The sequence below is a fragment of the Primulina tabacum genome, chromosome 8 (genome assembly GCF_025594145.1).
Source record: "Primulina tabacum isolate GXHZ01 chromosome 8, ASM2559414v2, whole genome shotgun sequence".
NCBI classification, from domain to species: domain Eukaryota; kingdom Viridiplantae; phylum Streptophyta; class Magnoliopsida; order Lamiales; family Gesneriaceae; genus Primulina; species Primulina tabacum.
The window spans coordinates 9652484-9671037 of record NC_134557.1 but is presented as its reverse complement, the minus strand read 5'-3'; the positions used below and the strand labels follow the sequence as shown (position 1 = coordinate 9671037).

Sequence of the window (18554 nt, the reverse complement as noted above, 5' to 3'; positions counted from 1 at the left end):
CAATCACTCACACATATACAAGAGAGTTGAACTTCAAATATTAGTTGAGTGAGTCTTACACAAAGACGTAAAACATTGTGTTTGTAGTCTTTGCATATGAGACATTAAACAATATGCCGATTGTGAAGTGCTGCCTACAATCTTGAGTGCTAGGAGTTCAGTTAGGCAGTAGCGTAAGTCCTAGCTGAATGGGTTTTTACAAAGAGTTGTATAAATCAAAGTCTTCTAGTGAATCCTTCCCAAGGGGAAGAAAGGGTGACGTAGAAGCATTTGAAGTCTCCGAACATCTATAAACAAATTTGTGTCTATTTTTTACTCATTCAACTTGCATATATTTTAAATGCTTTAAAAAATATTTAATCGGTTTCTACGAAGGATTATTTCGAGTATTTTCCGCTTGGTTTTTAAACCAAACTCGATTTAATTCATCGGTGTTCAATATTTTAATAACCGAGCTATTGTAGCTCAACTATGATCCCCCTACACGATCCTTCAAGTGGTATCAGAGCGGGTTGTTCTTGAAAGAACATTGAAACTGATTTTCATGTTTAAAATTCGAAAATTTTAGATTTTTTAAACATATATATATGCAAAACTGAATTTTCGCGCAACTTGCAACAACTGTAGGAAAAATGACATATCTCCTTGCTCGAGTGTCCAAATGACGAACCGGCTTTTGCGTTACAAACTAGACTCATAGAGGTTTACAATAATATAAAATTTGCAACCTATTTATGCTCGAGAAAAATCAGTTTATTCGTTGAAGGCAAATCATATATGTTGTAGCAGAAAATGAGTCATGGAGAAAATTGGTTAGTCACTCCTCTAGTTTTATAAATTTAAAACTTTCAAAAATATAAGGGGATAAAATTTTATGCTTAAAATGTTTTGAAAATATGATTTTTTTTATTCACACAAAAAGAAGGAGAAATATGTTAGTTGAATCGATTGTTTATCTAAGTTTTGTGATCATAAAAAAAGGGAGAGATTGTTGGAACATTTCATGTTAGCAATCTTGATTTTGATGTTAACAAAACTTGTTGTTGTGTTTCTAACATATTTACTCAAGTGTGAAGTTATTATAACAAGAAGCAAGCTGAAGCTGAATTATGCACAAACTGAATTTCTGACAAGCTTCAGTATTTTGATGATATCTTTCAACTGGATGATTCAAATGACAATCCGCTAACTTGACTGATCAGAAAAATCAGTTTCAAACAAGTCGCATTTCACGTCAGTTGGAAAAAATCAGATGTTATCAAGGTTTAACTGATCGCTGAATTACCGAACTGATTGCACGAAAACAGCAATCAGTTGGGTATGAGCAGTTGCGATATTTTGGTCATATCTCTGAGTTCGGTTATTGGAATGAAGCGAATCAGTATGCGTTGGAAAGATAAGATGATGATCTACAAGTCATCTTCAGAAGTCAAAGTCTGAATCGAAGCTTAAGATGCTGATAAATGACGATGAAGCTATTAGTTCTGCACAAACTGAAATCAGCTAAGATGATTTCAGCACACCAGCTGAACTGAACTGAACCAGCTACTGATCAGCTGAACTGAACTGAACCAGCTGCTGATCAACTGAAACTGAATCAGTTGAACTGAAACAAACCAGATGAAACTAAACCGAACACTATTCTATTAACTGAGTTGTTACTTTTCTGAAATCTTTGCAAGCTTTCTATTCATATTCTAAGGATTTCAAAGCTCACGCTTATCATATACACTCATAGCATTCAAGGCTATACTTCGAGCTTATTAGCACAAACTGTTATTGTGGTAATACTCGATCTTGAAAAGATTAGTTGTGCTAAGTTATTTCAGTTCATTTGAGTACTGTAAATTGTGTTGTGACTAAAGTTTCATTTTGGCATTGTTAAGTCCAAGACTAAAGTGGGTCTGTACAACTGTTTGTATTGATCAAAGTCTTTTAGTGAATATCCTATCTTCGAGATTGAAGGGTGACGTAGGAGTGATTGAAATCTCCGAACATCCATAAATTCTTGTGTGTTCTTGTCTCAGTTTTTATTTGATCTATCATTCAGTTTATATCCGCACTATTACTCTTAACTGATTGATATCGAGTGATAAGATTCCCGAGTTTCACTTTATCACTAAACTGATTCATCAATATTCGAAAAGGTTGTGAAAATCGTCAGTGTTCTTCTAAACACTATTTCACTCCCTACCAATCATATCAATCTTTTTTTTCCCCAAAGTTCTCTTTGCAAGAACTTTGTTCTCATGACAATTGCACCAATTTTTTATTTTTTTTTTTTTGCACTCCCTTATATATTAAGAGGAGGTATAGAATCGTTGAATTCTCTAACTTTCAACCTATTTGATCACTAAATTTAATTTAAGGGTGTGAGCGACCTAATCGTCAAATACGAGAATAAAAAGTTATATGAAAAATGCATGAAACATGTACTGGTAATCAGAGATCGAAACTAGAATATCATGCTTAGTCTAAAAGCGCCTAAAGAATGAATGAGATTGGTCGTGTTCTGGTCGAGTTCCAAACTGGTTCTTTTGCTATTCATGCTCGATTTGACTCCTTAGTGGTTAAGTAAGATCAGAAGCTCTAATCTCCCTTCGGAAGGTCTGAACTGACCTTTTTTGGTTATGAATTATCCAGTTGATGTATAATACTCCAAGGCATAGTTTGGTACACATGATATGATAAACATGTGAAATAAAATATAAAGATAAGTTAATGATAAATAAGATGTAGATTGTAGGATATTATATTTAATGTTTTGTATGATTTTAATAAGAGCGATTGAATTTATATATTAGATTGTAATGACAAAATTAACCAAATTATAATAAATTTTATAATTTCAAAGTTGTTACTTGAGTTCATATTTCTTATTTGTTCATGCGCCGACAGTGCTTGCATGATTTATTTATTTTTACCTAATTTTATATATTATATAATATGATAATTGAGCCCTTGATTTTGTGAGTCGAGTCAAATATCAAATTTTAAAGTTAATCGAGTGATATTAATAATTTTATTGAGATTTATAAAAATCATTTATATAATTATCTCGAGTTCATTTATATAATTATCATATTATATAATGTATAAAAATAAATAAAAATATTTATTTGATTTTAATTTCTACCTACCAGCAGAGATTTATAAAAATCATTTATATAATTATCATCTAGTGATACTAATTTAGAACTTGATCATATATATGGTTTATGATTTTTATATATTGAGGGCAATTAAGTTATTTGTGATGTTTTTTATCATTAAATTAAAAGTATTACATATCATAAAAGAGATATTTTATCTTTGTATAAAATTATTTATCAATATCATGGGTTTTTTAAAAAGATACCAAACGTGGGATAAAGAGAATTATTTATCAATCATTCTCTTGTCCAATGTACCAAATTATACCCAAAAACTTAAATAAATAACACTTGAGAATGTTTAATCAATGATTTATTCCAAAATGAGTATCATATTTTTACACTTGTACCCATACCTATTTGTGTATGGCACGATCAATGGCACGATCAATGATATGCATAAATGAAAAGTTGACATTTATCGTTACATGTGAGGTTTATTAATTTTTTGATAGACACAATATATATTATTAAATCCTCTTAAGAATAATTGGAGTAATATCTTAGGGTAGCTTGAAACTTCCCATATAATTAATGTAAAGATGTAAAAAAATGCCTTAATTTTTCTAAAATAAATTCAGTGATAGGTTGTTCAAGTCGGATTTTCAAGAACATTGCATGTTATAAATATACAGTAATTTTATCCGAAATGATTTTTAAATAAAATAATCATTTTACTTTTCATTTGAGCAAGTATTGTTATGATCTTTCATTAGACTATATTTAATTTTTTAAATTTAAATTTCTAAAAGTTTAAATATAGAATACACACACACATATATATTATTTAAGCTTTTAGAAATTTAAGTTATTTATAAACAAAATTTATATTTTTGTCAGAGATTTGATTATATTTACAACACTTCCCACCATTTTCATGAAATATACTTACAAAAATTATAATAATAAATTACAAATATATACATAAATTACGTATCCAACGATTTACAAATCCCATGTAAATTTATACTAAATTATGTTTTCTATTTGATTTCAATATTATCCACAATTTATTTCAATTTAATCTCACGTACTATCTCATTTATTTCTTTCCATATACTAATAATATTAATTATATAACTTCTTTTTACTTTATAATACAATTATGTTTTTAAAAATATTATAAATAATTTACAGTTATGTGTTAGATAACTAACCGTGTGTTTATATATACTAGTACAAGATACAACAAGCCGTATCTGTGTTCGATGTGGCCTGAAACGAAAATTTAAAAATAAATTATCTTGTTGCTAAAATTCAGGTAGCAAATAATAAATACAATAAATACGCAAGAAACAATATATTACATAAAAAAACAAGTCAATAAATATTTGAAATAATTACATAAATAATAATTGTCTAGCTATTTTAGAGGAAAAAATATATAAAATTTGTATAATCTAGGTATAATATTATTTCTTTGTCAATTAACAACATAACTAGCTTATTTAGTCTATTTGTGACATTATTGATCGAAAATAAGTGTTTATTAACTTAACTTCAACAAGTTTCTTTCTACTTATGCAACTGTTATTAGAATAGTTAACAAAATCTTATAGGTAATATAAGTATTTAAGAATAAATCATTCAGTTTTGTTAAACACTGTAGCATCTTAAAAAAATGTTGAAGTTCTATACAATACTTCATCAAGATAATTAAAGACTAACTTGTTAACTTCTCCAAAATCAACAAATGCCCCAAAGTCTCTTTATATTATTTAAATTGTTCAAACTGAATTTAAAGAAAAAATCGAGTTCGATCAATTATAAACAAAAAATAATCAAATTACTCATCTTTTAAATTAATATTGTGCAAAAAAAAATTATTTCAACAGGTCATCAATTTAAAATATATATGTTGGACCCCCTCAAGAACCGGGCCCTGAGGCGGTGACCTACATGGCCTCATAAAAGGTAAGGCCCTGATTAGATACACATGTGTTGCATGTGTTATTATTATTATTAATTTGATCAAATAATACTACACAATTAACACAAATTTTTTTTTATTTAGAAGAGTTGTTCAATTTAAAAAAGAAGTTCTGTTTAGATTTTTTCTACGTAAAATATAGAGTGACTTGATGTGGTTTTTAATAAGGTAGAAAGGAAATTATGCAATTAAATATTTTGGTGTTCTTTATAGTAGTTACTCTAAGGTGTCATGCTTAATAATAATATAGTATAAAAGAACGAATATATATTGAGATTCTATTTTGGTGCCCTTTAATATTTGATATACATGTCCAACTCCGTGGACTTGATGAGGTTTGAAATTAGATTTTGATTTTAAATCCATGGAATTGAGATTCTATTTTGGTGTTTGATAAAATTTTTTAAATATATTTTGGAATTTGATTCGACAATTAAAATTAATTTTTTTATATTAACATTTTTTATTACTAATTTTAAATCTTTTACTAATAATATTTATATAAATATTCGTATAATTTTTCATCAAGAAAAATATCATTTTTAAAATATAACTATTTTTTAGATAGTTTTTTTAAATGAAAAAATATAAAGTTTATGAAGATGATTTTAAAAATAAAGACATAATTTGATCAATTAGGTTTTTAAGTATTAAAAAACTTCTTCTCTTCTTTTTCGGTCTTCAACGCCCTTGAAGCACTCGCTACACGCAAACAGACTTTATTCCTCAATTCTCCTTCACAGTATAATGGTTGATAGTGCATTGAATTTGAGCTTCGATTCTTGATTAACGACTTCAAATTCCACGAGAAATCCCCGAAGATATGGGGATTTCATTTAATCTCTCCAAGATCGGCAAGAGGTTTCGGCCCAAATCCGTACAGCCGGTCGCGTCCGAGGAAGAAGCACAGAAAGATGTCGTGAGTGTGACGTCGCAAAGGAAGAGTGTTCTCTCTCCGTATTCTGTTTCTGCGAGGAAGTTCACGGTATGCTTTTCTATGGGATATCTGCAGTGGATGCACATGTACGTGAAGCGCTTAAAAAGATTGTTTTTTTACACCAAATTTGGGAAATTTTGGTCATAATTCACTGTCGTAAGGTTTTGGGTTATTCGATTCGTGGTTACTCAGAACGAGCTCGGGGTCTGCAGTTTTTGTTCTTTTGCTGTTGCACTTCCGTAGCTTTTATTTTGCATTTTTTTGCAGTTGTGTGATTGTTTAGGTGTATATGTTACTGGATAAACCATTATTCGTTTATGAAGATGGATTAGCGGATACATTGACATTGTTGATTAATTTCGTCTATTTAGTATAGGAAATGGCCGATAAGACCTGCTAAATTACTGATTTTTCAATTTTCTTTATGGTGATGAATTCTGTTTTTCTCTGCAGGAAAAGGCCAATGAGAACAAGGGCATTGCTGAAATCTCGGGTGAGCTGATGTCTCTCTCTTCCGCCCCTTTTTGGTCGTGAGGAAACATATTGCTTAAATACACAGAATTTAACATAAAAAAAAATTCATGATCCATGAATTTCAATTATAAATTGCTTTCTCGTTTCTTTAATCTGGAATCAAAGACTAAAGTCTCAGAAAGCCACACACAATGAATGGTTTCTATGTGCACAATAGCAAATAAGTTAATATCCAAGTGAATAGATTAAAATAACCCATTCAAACATAAAGTTATGATCATACTCATCATTTCTTGCTCTAAGCTGCAATTCCATTGCATATCGACTATGTTTATACATGCATAAAATTCATTTCAAATATCGTTCTTGTAAACAAAAAATACCAACTATGTTGTATACATGCTTAAATTATATTTTGATTATGGCTTGTGCAAATACAAATTGATTGCGTCTTTTAACCAATTATTGTGTTTTTTTAACAATGAAGTGATAGGAATATGATACAACACTGTTAAATTTTTCATTTTTTTATCATTATTATTGATTACAATAAGAATACTTTATAATCACAGTGCAGTCAGTCATTCTGTAATCTATAGTTCTTAACATTGTGAAACCATACACCAAAACAAGAATCTGTGAATTCCTCTAAAGTATAATCGGATTACATGCAATCCAATTTTCAATTCAGATGGAATTTCTCCCAAACAAGCCAGTTTAAAGCATTGATTCAGAACCACCCAGAGTTGATCTTTTTGTCCCATATTTCTTACATTTTTTTCCCTTCTAAACATACAATTTTTATAACTTTTGTGATTTACTTTTTCTTGTTTCATTGTTTTTCTCAGATCGTGAAGTATCCTTCACGCTTGTCCTTTTTCCAAATGGTTATACAGTCGGGAAACCCTTGGAGGTTTGTAGCCTATTTAATTTTAGTTTGACTCGGTAGAAGAAATGAAAATGCTTGTGGAGAAAAGATGTTTTTTCTGCAACAGCCTTACATTTCAAGTTGGCTTAACCTCTACATTTCTCTTTTCAGAATGAATCTGGTCGCCAGCCTTTTATTGAAGTTCCTAAATTTTTGCATCCATATGATAGAACATCAGAGACCTTCTTTTCGGTAGGTGATAATGTTTTATTTTCTATTTCATTCAACTCTTAGCAGATAACATATTTTCTGCATTATGTATCTTTGGATGCTACTGTTGACTGCACAAGTTAATCTTTTTTTAGTTCCTAACTCAATTTTGAAGCTTATAGGAAAAGTTTTAGTGAAGCTTGTCTAGTGTCTAAATTATCGTTGCACTTAGGGGGAACCATGTGTGAACTTGCCAATAACTGTGCTTCATTTATGAATTTTGTACTAAATTCAATGTTAAAGGACACTTCAATAATGCACAGTATGAAATAATGAAACATCATGGTTGGAATTATATGTTTGTGTGGTCTATAATATGACATCATCAATGAAAGACATGAGTATGGAATGAGGGTCTTGTAATCAACTTGATTTCATGAAGGATTAACTAATGCATAGATCCTTTTATTTTCTTCCCGTATAGACTTTCTTCTCGAAGACAATTTTGTCATTGCTTTATATTATCTAATTTTTTTGGTCAAATGCCTTTTAGTTTCAGTGCAAATACTTATAGTTTGACAAATTTTAAATGCTTCATTTGTACTTTGAACTCCAGACTATATTATCTATTAAAAGTGCACACCTAGAGATTTCATCTAGCGCATGGTTGGTTAGTTTTGGAACAGTACATCCTGAAAGCAGCTTGTTGATGCAATTTATCACTAATAATTTTGGATTTTTTTACTGTATTCGTTGTCCTTGTGGCCATTTTTTCTAGTGTATAAGCTATTAAGCTTAATCGAACATATCGCCACCCATTTTTAAACTCCTTTTTTAACCCCCTGTATACATTTCTTCATACAATTACATGCATTTGTTAAACCAACAAGAACTTCTTCCCATTAAGCTATGTGCATTTGTTAAACCAACAAGAACTTCTTTAGAAAAGAGCTCCATTTTTTTTATCACTGTATATTCTACAATTTTTCGGAAAAATGATTTCTTCGAATAATTTTGTTGACCAAGACTTCAAGCTTCTTTGATAGACTTTTACATTTTCGTCGTAAGCTTGAATTCTTGTCATCACATATTCACGATAATGATATCTTGCAATAAATATCATTCTCTTGATAAAATGAAGGATTGCCAATAGCTAGCAAATTATATATAACAGCTTATTTATTTAATGGAATACATTCTTCAATTTATGTCTGAAGAAAATATGAAGGTAAAGAGATGTATCAATAATCATTTGGATTGTTAACTACTTAAGTATGTTGGATTTAACCTATATGGATCATAAAATTTTACAAGCTTGGTGCTACGATAAAGATGTATTGACTATCATTTCAATTGTCAAATGTATTGATTTTATTCTAAACGGTCATAAAAATTGTAAAAGCTTGCAGCTCTCTAAGGTATCATTTACTTGTTGACTTCTTAGCATATTTATCTGAGCTGCAATTCTTTTGGGCTCAAGTTCTTTATTGTAGCTGTGAGGCCTTTACATTAGCTTTGATCTATATTTTCCTTTTGATTCTTTTTACTTGCGTATGCATTCTTTTAATTTAAGGCAATTGAGTCTGGACACTTGCCGGGAGATATTTTGGATGATATACCATGCAAGTATGTTGATGGGACACTAGTCTGCGAGGTATAATACTTGATTGTCCGTGTTAAAATTACCTGGAAAGAATTTCACTGTTGCTTCAATTGGTTGATCATTCAGTTATCGTGCTTGAGATTTCCTTGCAGGCTACCCCTATATGCTCTGTAGGATATCCAAATGCCTCCGATAGTCTTTTATTGTGTCCGGAAACTTCTGCTATATGTTTACTTTTTCTCCATTTTACAAGATATGAGGATATTTTTCTCAATAAAGTATTCTTAACATATTTCCTAATGGCTCATTTTATGGTGACACTATTAAATTTTCTTTAATCCCCTCTTCATTTTTACCTTCAGGAGCATTGCTTTGGCTGTTTCCTCATTTTCCTCAATTTCTGTTTTGGTTTTTTTATTATATTGTCGCTTTTAGACCATCCGATGAATTCTTATTGCATGCTGAGTCTGCTTAATGTGCTTGTTTACGTGTTGACAGTTTCTGATTTTTGTATTCAAATTGAAGGTGCGTGATTATCGGAATTGCTATCCTGAATCGGAACATAGTAGAATGGCTTCTGGGGATGGTATTCCCATCATTAACAGAGTTTGTCTTAGGATGTCTCTAGAAAATGTAGTTAAGGATATTCCTGCTATTTCCAAAAGTGGTTGGACCTATGGTGACATGATGGTGAGTGATACTCTCTCTCTCTCTCTCTCTCTCTCTCTCCATACACCAGAAGAATCAGTTGCCTTATGTGGTTATTATATTTGGGTTTAGGAAGTGGAGTCCCGGATTTTAAGGGCCCTACAACCTCAGCTTTACCTAGACCCCACCCCACAGCTGGATAGACTCTCTGACAATCTAGTAACTGCTAAGGTTTGTTCAAGTGACTTGATTTCTTTAATTCTCGCTGTAAGGACATCATGTTATTTGACTAGTATGTATTTTATTTGCAGTTAAACCTTGCATTAAGTAGCATGCGGAGGAAACGATTGAGACAGGTTTCCGATGTTTCTGTGTTCTCAACCGATAACATTCACTTAAAAAAGGCATGTACCGACGGAGTTCCTGATTGCTCAAGGTTGGGAGATTCGGGGTCTTTGGTGCAGCAGCCTACCCATGAGAACTTGAGTACTCAAAATAACGTGTCGAGCACTATGCTCCCACGAAGGAACAACAGCTTTGGGTCTGATGGCCTTCATATGGATTCGCTTCTGGTATCGAGCCAGTCTAAGTTTCAAATTGGTGATGCGAGCCCGAGAAATCTGAAGGATCACCGGTCTGGAGCTCTTTTGAATTCATCAGCAGCTTCGCCTGGTGGGCAGGGTATGATTCCATTTTCGGATAATGGTGCTTCCTCCACTCATGGTAAGAGAGAAAATCCAGATGGGCAATCATCTCCACTACGAACAAAAAGTCGAAGCTGTTACATATGGGTGTTGAGGGCAATCCACAACACACAGGAACACAACCCGACAACATTCATGGATCTGATTTACACTGGAAGAACACATTGATGCAGCAGCAGTCAATCGCAAGAGGAATTCAGTATACTAACAATGGTCTGCAAAAGTTCTCCCAGCAGGTCTTTGAAGGAGGACTAATTCAGGAAGGTGGTGTAATTCCATTCTCTATTGGGCAACAAGGACTAAGATATGGCTTGAAGGAAGAACCTGTTGAGACAGAGAGATTGGACAAGCCAGAGCTCAGTCGCATGCACATGGGAGAATCAGACTCAACCCGAATTGAATCCCAGCAGTCACGATTGCAGCAAAGAATGCCCCAACAATTCATGAGATCTGGTTTCCCTCAACCTCCATGGAATAATTTTGGTCAGCCTCTTGAAAATAGTTGTAGGAAGGAGGATTCTTTGCAAAAGCGAAAATTTGTTCAAAGTCCTCGCTTGTCTGCTGGAGGCTTGCCTCAATCTCCTTTATCGTCAAAATCTGGAGAATTTTCCAGTGGTTCGATTGGTCCTCAATTTGGAGGAGTTGTAACTAGTGGACTAATATCGTCCCAAAAGGATAAATCAGCAGTCACATCTGTTCCTTCTGTTGGTGTTGGTGGCAACCCATCGTTGACGTCTAGTGCTAATGAATCCATGCAACGGCAAAACCAGGCACAAGCTGCTGCAAAACGTAGATCCAATTCTCTTCCTAAAACACCTGCTATAAGTGGAGTTGGTTCTCCAGCCAGTGTTAGCAATATGAGTGTTCCAATAAATGCGAGCAGTCCTCCTGTAGGAAATCAACCTTTGGCTGATCAAATCATACTTGAGCGATTCTCGAAGATTGAAATGGTGTCAATGAGGTATCTTTGTCGATCAGGCTGCCATGATGAGCATTTTGAGTTTTATATTCACGAGTTTTATGTTCGTCCAATCTTTTTTTTTTATATAAAAAACGATATTTTATTAATAATAACATAAGAAAGAGTACATCAGTGGACTAGTAGTCCACTGTCATCATGAAGCACACAATATTAAATTTATCTTAATGATACACATATTCTCAATCTCTCAATAAATCTAAAATCGAAACATTCTTAAAATATTGATGAGTTTCAATCCACATTGCAATGTTGATCTTGATTTTTTCCCATCATTTTTCTGTAGTTTCTTCCTTGTCATAAAAAATTCTTCGATTTCTTTCCAATCACACCGTCCAGCATATGCAATGAACCACCACTTGCCAAAAAATTCTTCCCCTGGTACCAGTAAGCTGCCCCAAATCCATATAGAATAATTCCTTTGTTGACTTAGGCATCACCCAAACCAATCGAAGCTCTTGCAAAGCTCTAGCCCACAATTTGTTTGTGAATGAACAGTGGATGAGCATATGATCCTGAGTGTCTGTTTCATTTCTACACAACACACACCGGTTTGGGCACAAAGCAATTGAGGGCTATCTTTTTTGAATCCTCTTTGAGGTCGGTAGCTTACCCTGAGTTGCTGTCCAAGAAAATAGCTGGATCTTTTTTGGGACAGGAACTTTCCAAATAACATGAAAAAGAGGAAAAACGGGAAAGCGAATATGTGGAAAAAAAGAGTCATAGAAGGATCTGACAGAGAAAATACCCGAAGAATCCCCTCGCCACTCAAGAAAATCATCTACCCCTTCAACTAACCTAAAAGAATCTAAAACCCCAGGTAACTCAGACAACTGAACAATCTCCTCATCTCTCACAGCCCTTTTAAAATGAAAATCCCAGGAATGAGTAGACGTGACATTATCAAAAAGGACAAAATGAACTATAGGCCGTAGATTGTGAATTGTTGATAGTTGAAATAAAGCTGGAAAAATATCTTTAAAAGAAGAATCCCCCCACCATCTATCCTCTCAAAGTCTAACATTGTTACCTCCTCTCACCCTAACTGAAGCTCTAAGCTTAAAAGTCGGGTATAATCGTCCAATCTTGTTTAATCAAACACAAGTTTCTTGAATAGCATGTAAGCACTTGTTTCATATTTTGGACAACTCATGAACATTTAGGAGAATGAAGCTTGAATCAACATTCCCAAATCCATTAAAAAATCCAGTTGATGTGTTTTGATACTAGAGACCTGACTCCCGTTCCTTGAAATATCGACATTCCTAAAAATATGATTGTAGTTATTCCTTTCACTGATCCCCAACCCCGGGGGTGACCATTTGCACGGTCTTGGAAACTATGAAACACGTGCATGTGTTAATATGTGGCCCTTTTTCTTTGCAACTTCGTAGCAGAAGTTTCTTCTGTCGCTTTTAGACATTATGATTTGTGTAGGTTGATATATTTTGTTTTGAATATTAATGTTAATTTGTATGAGAGTTTTTCTTTCATGTAGCAGTTTTATGATCCCATCTTATCAAGTTCTGTTTGTGTCATATATTCCTGTTTCAGGTGTCAACTTAACCGTAAAAAGAACAAGGTAGATGAGTATCCTATCAGGAAACATAATACATTTTCTAGTCAACTTCTTCTGCTACAGCTCTCCAGTGATTCAAGCAATGGGAATTTGAATGATGAAACGTGTAAAATGCCATTGTCAAAGTCGCTGGTAGGAGGCCATATGAATGTTTTCAAGACAAGGATCTTGAACTTTTTGCAGACAGAACGCATTATTCAAGGTTTGTTGTCTTGCAGATTATGAAAATAATAAAAATTTTGTTTAATTATGCTGCTAATCTCAAGGGGTATCTGTCAGGCAGTGGTGTAGAATATGTTCCGAAGGCAAGAACTAGGATGATCATGACAGAGAAGCCAAATGATGCAGTGGCATACTGCATCGGAGAAATAGAGGATGATGAGTACCTGGATGGAGAGGATTACCTCCCAACGTTGCCCAATACTGTGAGTTTGCATATGTTCTTGTTTTTTGTGGTGCATAGGATAGATTGTGATGTAGCCATTCTGTTATTTTCATATAACAATTTGTTGTAGTACAGTATAGCAGCTTTTAGGGTTGGACTTTTTCTTCTCCCAATATTCACATTCTTTTTCTTGCTAAGGTACATGATAATACTAAAAGCAATGGCCTCTTTGCTTTTTATTACATGTGAAACTCAACAGAGATCCCTATTTCTCTGTGAAATATTGAAAGTTTCTGCATTTAGCAATGCGGATATGTTTTTCTTCATAGCAGATGCCTCTTGTGTTTTCAAGGAATTATTCATTTTACTTGCTATATTGACTTAAAAGAGTAACTTTTTTTTAGAATAACTTTTAAAATAAAGAAAAGCTGAAAAACATGAGATATAGAGAAAAGCTTTCATCCTGCTCATTTATGCGAATATTTGCAAAATATAGGAAAGCGGAATGCTTTGACAATTTGTGTACCTATTTCTCTGATCCAATTTTGGTAACAAGGAAGATTGGATGAAATGGATGTGAATTGTGATAGGCAAGAGAAATTAGGTGGTGGTTTCTCGGAGGATAATTTTGGGGGGTGGGTATAATCAAAATTAAGTCAAAGCACAGATTTTCAAAGTCACAAAAATTCCTTGGAAGATGTTGCACTCAGATTTTTGCTCAACATTTCAAACATATCAGCTTCCCTTGTATAAGATAATATTCTCGTTCCAGCCATTTTCCAATTCAACCAAATATGTAGCATACATGTTTACGGCAAGCTACATAATCAATCTTAAGGTCTGGGCTATTGATATAAATATACTTTATCCTTTGTAAAACTTCAGCCATGGCGCTTGCCATTTATTTACATTTATGCCCTTCTTCTGCGACAATTTCAATGTGTATAAATGTTATAAGATAAGCAGGCATGGTAGTGTTTTAACAAGCTATTCTTAATTTCTGGGAGCTAATGTAAGTTTACATAATACATAAATGAAAACCAAAACTTGAAGGATATGATTCATTACATCAAGTTTTATGGTCTTGACTTGGCCACAGAAGCATGATCCTTCAATTGGATATTCCTTTCTGATCTTCATGATGTGTTGTTTACTAATGCCTCTCGACTCCTGCAGCACGCCGCTGATCTACTGGCAGCGCAGTTCTGTTCTCTGGTATGCTTGGTCTATCATTCATTTACTGCGTTTCATTCAAGTATAGAAGTTAATGACATTTGGTTAATGATATATGCTTTTGCAGATGGAACGTGATGGATATCACATGGAGGATCATGTCCAACCAAAACCAGTTCGAACAAATAATGCCTCAATCAATCAACTTAATGCTCCTGGAATTCCACCTGGTAGTTCTGCATCTGCATCAGAGATGCAGCAGTTTTCTGGAGCTTTTGGTCAGCCACTCAATGATATCTCCAAACTTAGCAACAGTGTCAATGCATCAGTAAACTCAATGCAGAATGTACCTGGCCCGAGAATGCTACCTCCAGGAAATGCTCAGACGTTGCAAATCTCCCAAGGACTTATGCCTGGGGTTTCATTACCATCCATACCTCAGCAACCTGAACAACCACCAGCTTTGCAGCAGCAACCACAACCACAACAGCGCTCCTTAATGCAACAGCAGCATCCCCAGTTTCAAAGATCGCCAATGGTCCTTCCACCAAATTCAATGCAACATTTGAATAATATAGCTCAGAATGCAAATATGCAGATTGGTGGTCCCATGGCAAATAAGCCTTCATCTATCCAACTGCAGATGTTGCAACAGCAGCAGCAGCAACCGCTTCAACCACAACAGCAGCAGCAGCAGGCACAAATGCAGAGGAAAATAATGACTGGTATTGGAACTGTAGGTATGAGCAATATTGGCAATAACATGGTTGGGCTGGGAGGCTTGGGCAACAGTGGCATGGGAATAGGTGGTGTTAGGGGAGTGGGTGGAACACCGATGGGGCCTATATCAAATGTGGGTAGCATGAACCAGAACCCCATGAATCTGAGCCAGGCTTCAAATATTAGTAACGCTATGCGTTCTGGGACACTTACACAAGCACAAGCTGCTTTTCTCAAGGCAAAGGTGGTGCCAAACAGATCAAATATTCTAGGTAGCCCACAATCAAATATTGGAGGTATACCTGGAGCTAGACAGATTCACCCAGGATCTGCTGGTCTTTCGATGCTGGGCCCTGCTCTGAACCGAGCTAATATCAACCAGATGCAGCGCACGGCAATGGGGGCTATGGGTCCCCCAAAGTTGATGCCAGGAATGAATATTTACATGAACCAGCAGCAGCAACTTCAGCTCCAGCAGCAGCAGCAGATTCAATTTCAACAGCACCAGCAGTTGCAGCTACAACAACAACAGCAGCAGCAGATTCAGCTGCAGCAGCAACAGCAGCAGCAGATGCAGCTGCAGCAGCAGCAGATGCAGCAAGAAACGACATCACCACTGCGAGCTGTTGTCTCGCCTCCACCGGTGGGTTCTCCTTCAAGCATGGGAATAGCCCATCAAATGACTCAACCCCAGCAGCAGCAACCAGCACAACAAAAGACCAGTCCTCAGCAGATAAGCCAGAGAACTCCAATGAGCCCACAATTGAGTTCAGGGGCTATTCATCCAATGAGCACCGGTAATCCAGAAGCCTGTCCAGCTAGTCCACAGGTGAGTTCACAGACTTTGGGCTCAGTTGGCAGTATCACCAATTCTCCAATGGAGTTGCAAGGAGTGAATAAAAGTAACTCCGTAAACAATGCCTAGGGACAACTGATTCTGAACAGCTTGATCTTCAATGTCTGGTGGTGCATCATCTTTAATTCGGGCATCCTCGTATATATGCTGATGTCTTAAAGTTGGGTGGCATCTTGAGGCAAATGAAACATAAGCAGGAAGGACCCTGAGATAGAAGAGGCAACTCATGTCTACTAATGAAAGATGAGTTAAACAGCCCTTGTAGGTAGAAATGAGGAAGTACATAGTTTTCTTTGTAACTTATGTGGGATTAAGCGATTAAGTAGTCATCCATGTTTTAGCAAGAGAAGCAGTAGTATTTAGCTACTCCTTTATTTACTGGACTGAAACTATCTGTCAATTTTGCTACAGTCGGTAGTGGTTGTAATTTGATTATGTTTAGTCTAATAATATGTGGATGTATATAAATGTATTTTCCTTCCCTCATACCACGAAGCGTATAAGAAGTATATAATGATATCATTACACAACTTACAGTTTCTTTATAACTGAAAAACATTCAGCGAAGTTATTTATCTTTTGATTCCTTTCGTATACTACATTTCCCCGGTATTTCCGGCAGCAAAGAAGCAAACTTGATAGAGGAAAATCTATTTTTTGTACCTATTCTCATAACGAACGTGAATTGGACAAATGGTTGAAGCTTTATGTCCCAGAGGGTGGCATCATATTAGATTGGATGTGTGAGGTCCCTGGACGGTGTTGCATGGGTGAGGATGTTGTAAACAAAGAAAAGTTGGCCAACTTATAAGCCTTTTCTACCCGGAAGAAGAGCTGCATTATTGGTTATTTAATACTCAACGATGCTTGAATACTTACAGTTTAAGATGCATCAACATGCAGATTAATCCAGGGAGTATTAAAACATTCATCTGGTTTCCCCATAATGATGTTTACTACTAAATATTATTTCACATGAAAATCATGAGAATCGACTACTATATTGTAATCACTAAACACCAATAACCCTAAGTCACGTGGGTGCATTTCATTCAATATCCAAACAAGGTACAGCCAACAAGGAATGAAGGAAGAACCAAAAATCACAGCCTGCTGCTTCTATCACGTTCAGTCATTCATTACATGGTTTCGAGTTATGTCCTTCACAGTGCAGCAGCCAGCTAAAGCCATGGCCAGCTCAAGCTCATCTTTCAGCATAGTTATCACACTTTCCACCCCACGTCGTCCCATTGCTGCCAATCCAAAGATAACTGGCCTTCCAATCTGCATAACACAATTTCATAAAACTTGAGTTGATATTGTTTGCATTAGACCAGCATTCACATTTAACATGTTAAATGTTTACCATTACAGCTTGAGCACCAAGGGCTAAGGCCACACCCAAGAGATCTGATGGATTGAATCAATAAAAAAATATCAGAAAAAAATTATTCACAATCTTATTTTATGATATCTGAGGTTCTCTTCCAACGAGTCTCACACCCAAGAGACCGAGATGTTCTCTCCTAATGAGCCTCAAATTTCAGAATAGATGGCCCCTGACAAGATCCATAACGTTGAACCATGACAAATTGATACCAGAGCCAGTCGTCATGGGGAATTTTAAAGCATCCGAGCAACAATTCGAAGCCTTTATGATGAGTTATCACGAGGACATGGCAGCTGCCAATGAGGCACCATCGACCAGCATTCCAAAGGGAAACTAGACAGCAAGGATGATTTATTCTATGTACCTGGAAATTCGAAGCTAGATTATAACAACAGCCAATCAGATTTTTTGGGATGGCTTAGTCGATGTGAAAGTCATTTCAATACCAACGAGCACGAGGGAAAGACAATGAATGTTGGCCTCTTTCTACCTTGAGGGTGATGGTGAACCATGGTTCCTCAATCAGGAACAAGATCGGCTTGAGTTAGAATCGAATGAATTTAAGAACCAATGCCATCTAATCTTAATACTCGAAATGCTTCAACAACTTGAAGAGATCGAAGTGACTTCTAGAGAAGATGCTGAAATTATGATGAACAACCACCTATCCTCATGGTTGAGGACAACCATGATCTTCAAGAGGGGAGTGATCTCATGTGTATTACACGTGATAACCCACCACAGTAAGATGAAAATTTCAAATCTATGACATGTTGCTATATTGAATTAGGATCTTACTATTATCTTCATCGAATCATGTTGCTTGATATCTTTAATTTAATAATTATGTTTTACTCTAGTTTAGTTTGAATAAATGAGATAATTCCGAAAAGATTGTAAGTTAAGGTATAGTTATCTTTCAAGATATGATGATCTTTTTATTTTA

The 18554-nt window shown here is 34.8% G+C and overlaps 1 protein-coding gene across 1 annotated transcript; it reads left to right on the top strand.

Moving 5' to 3' along the window:
* Nucleotides 1-5744: 5744 nt before the first annotated feature.
* LOC142553677 (protein PHYTOCHROME-DEPENDENT LATE-FLOWERING-like) lies at nucleotides 5745-16704 on the top strand. The gene is given in 13 exon segments (XM_075664113.1): nucleotides 5745-6067; nucleotides 6473-6512; nucleotides 7342-7406; nucleotides 7533-7613; nucleotides 9145-9225; nucleotides 9700-9864; nucleotides 9955-10053; nucleotides 10134-10578; nucleotides 10581-11487; nucleotides 13060-13286; nucleotides 13364-13509; nucleotides 14646-14684; nucleotides 14770-16704. Coding segments are annotated over 13 exon segments (3975 nt in total). The 5' UTR covers nucleotides 5745-5905; the 3' UTR covers nucleotides 16288-16704.
* The last annotated feature ends 1850 nt before the right edge of the window (nucleotides 16705-18554 follow it).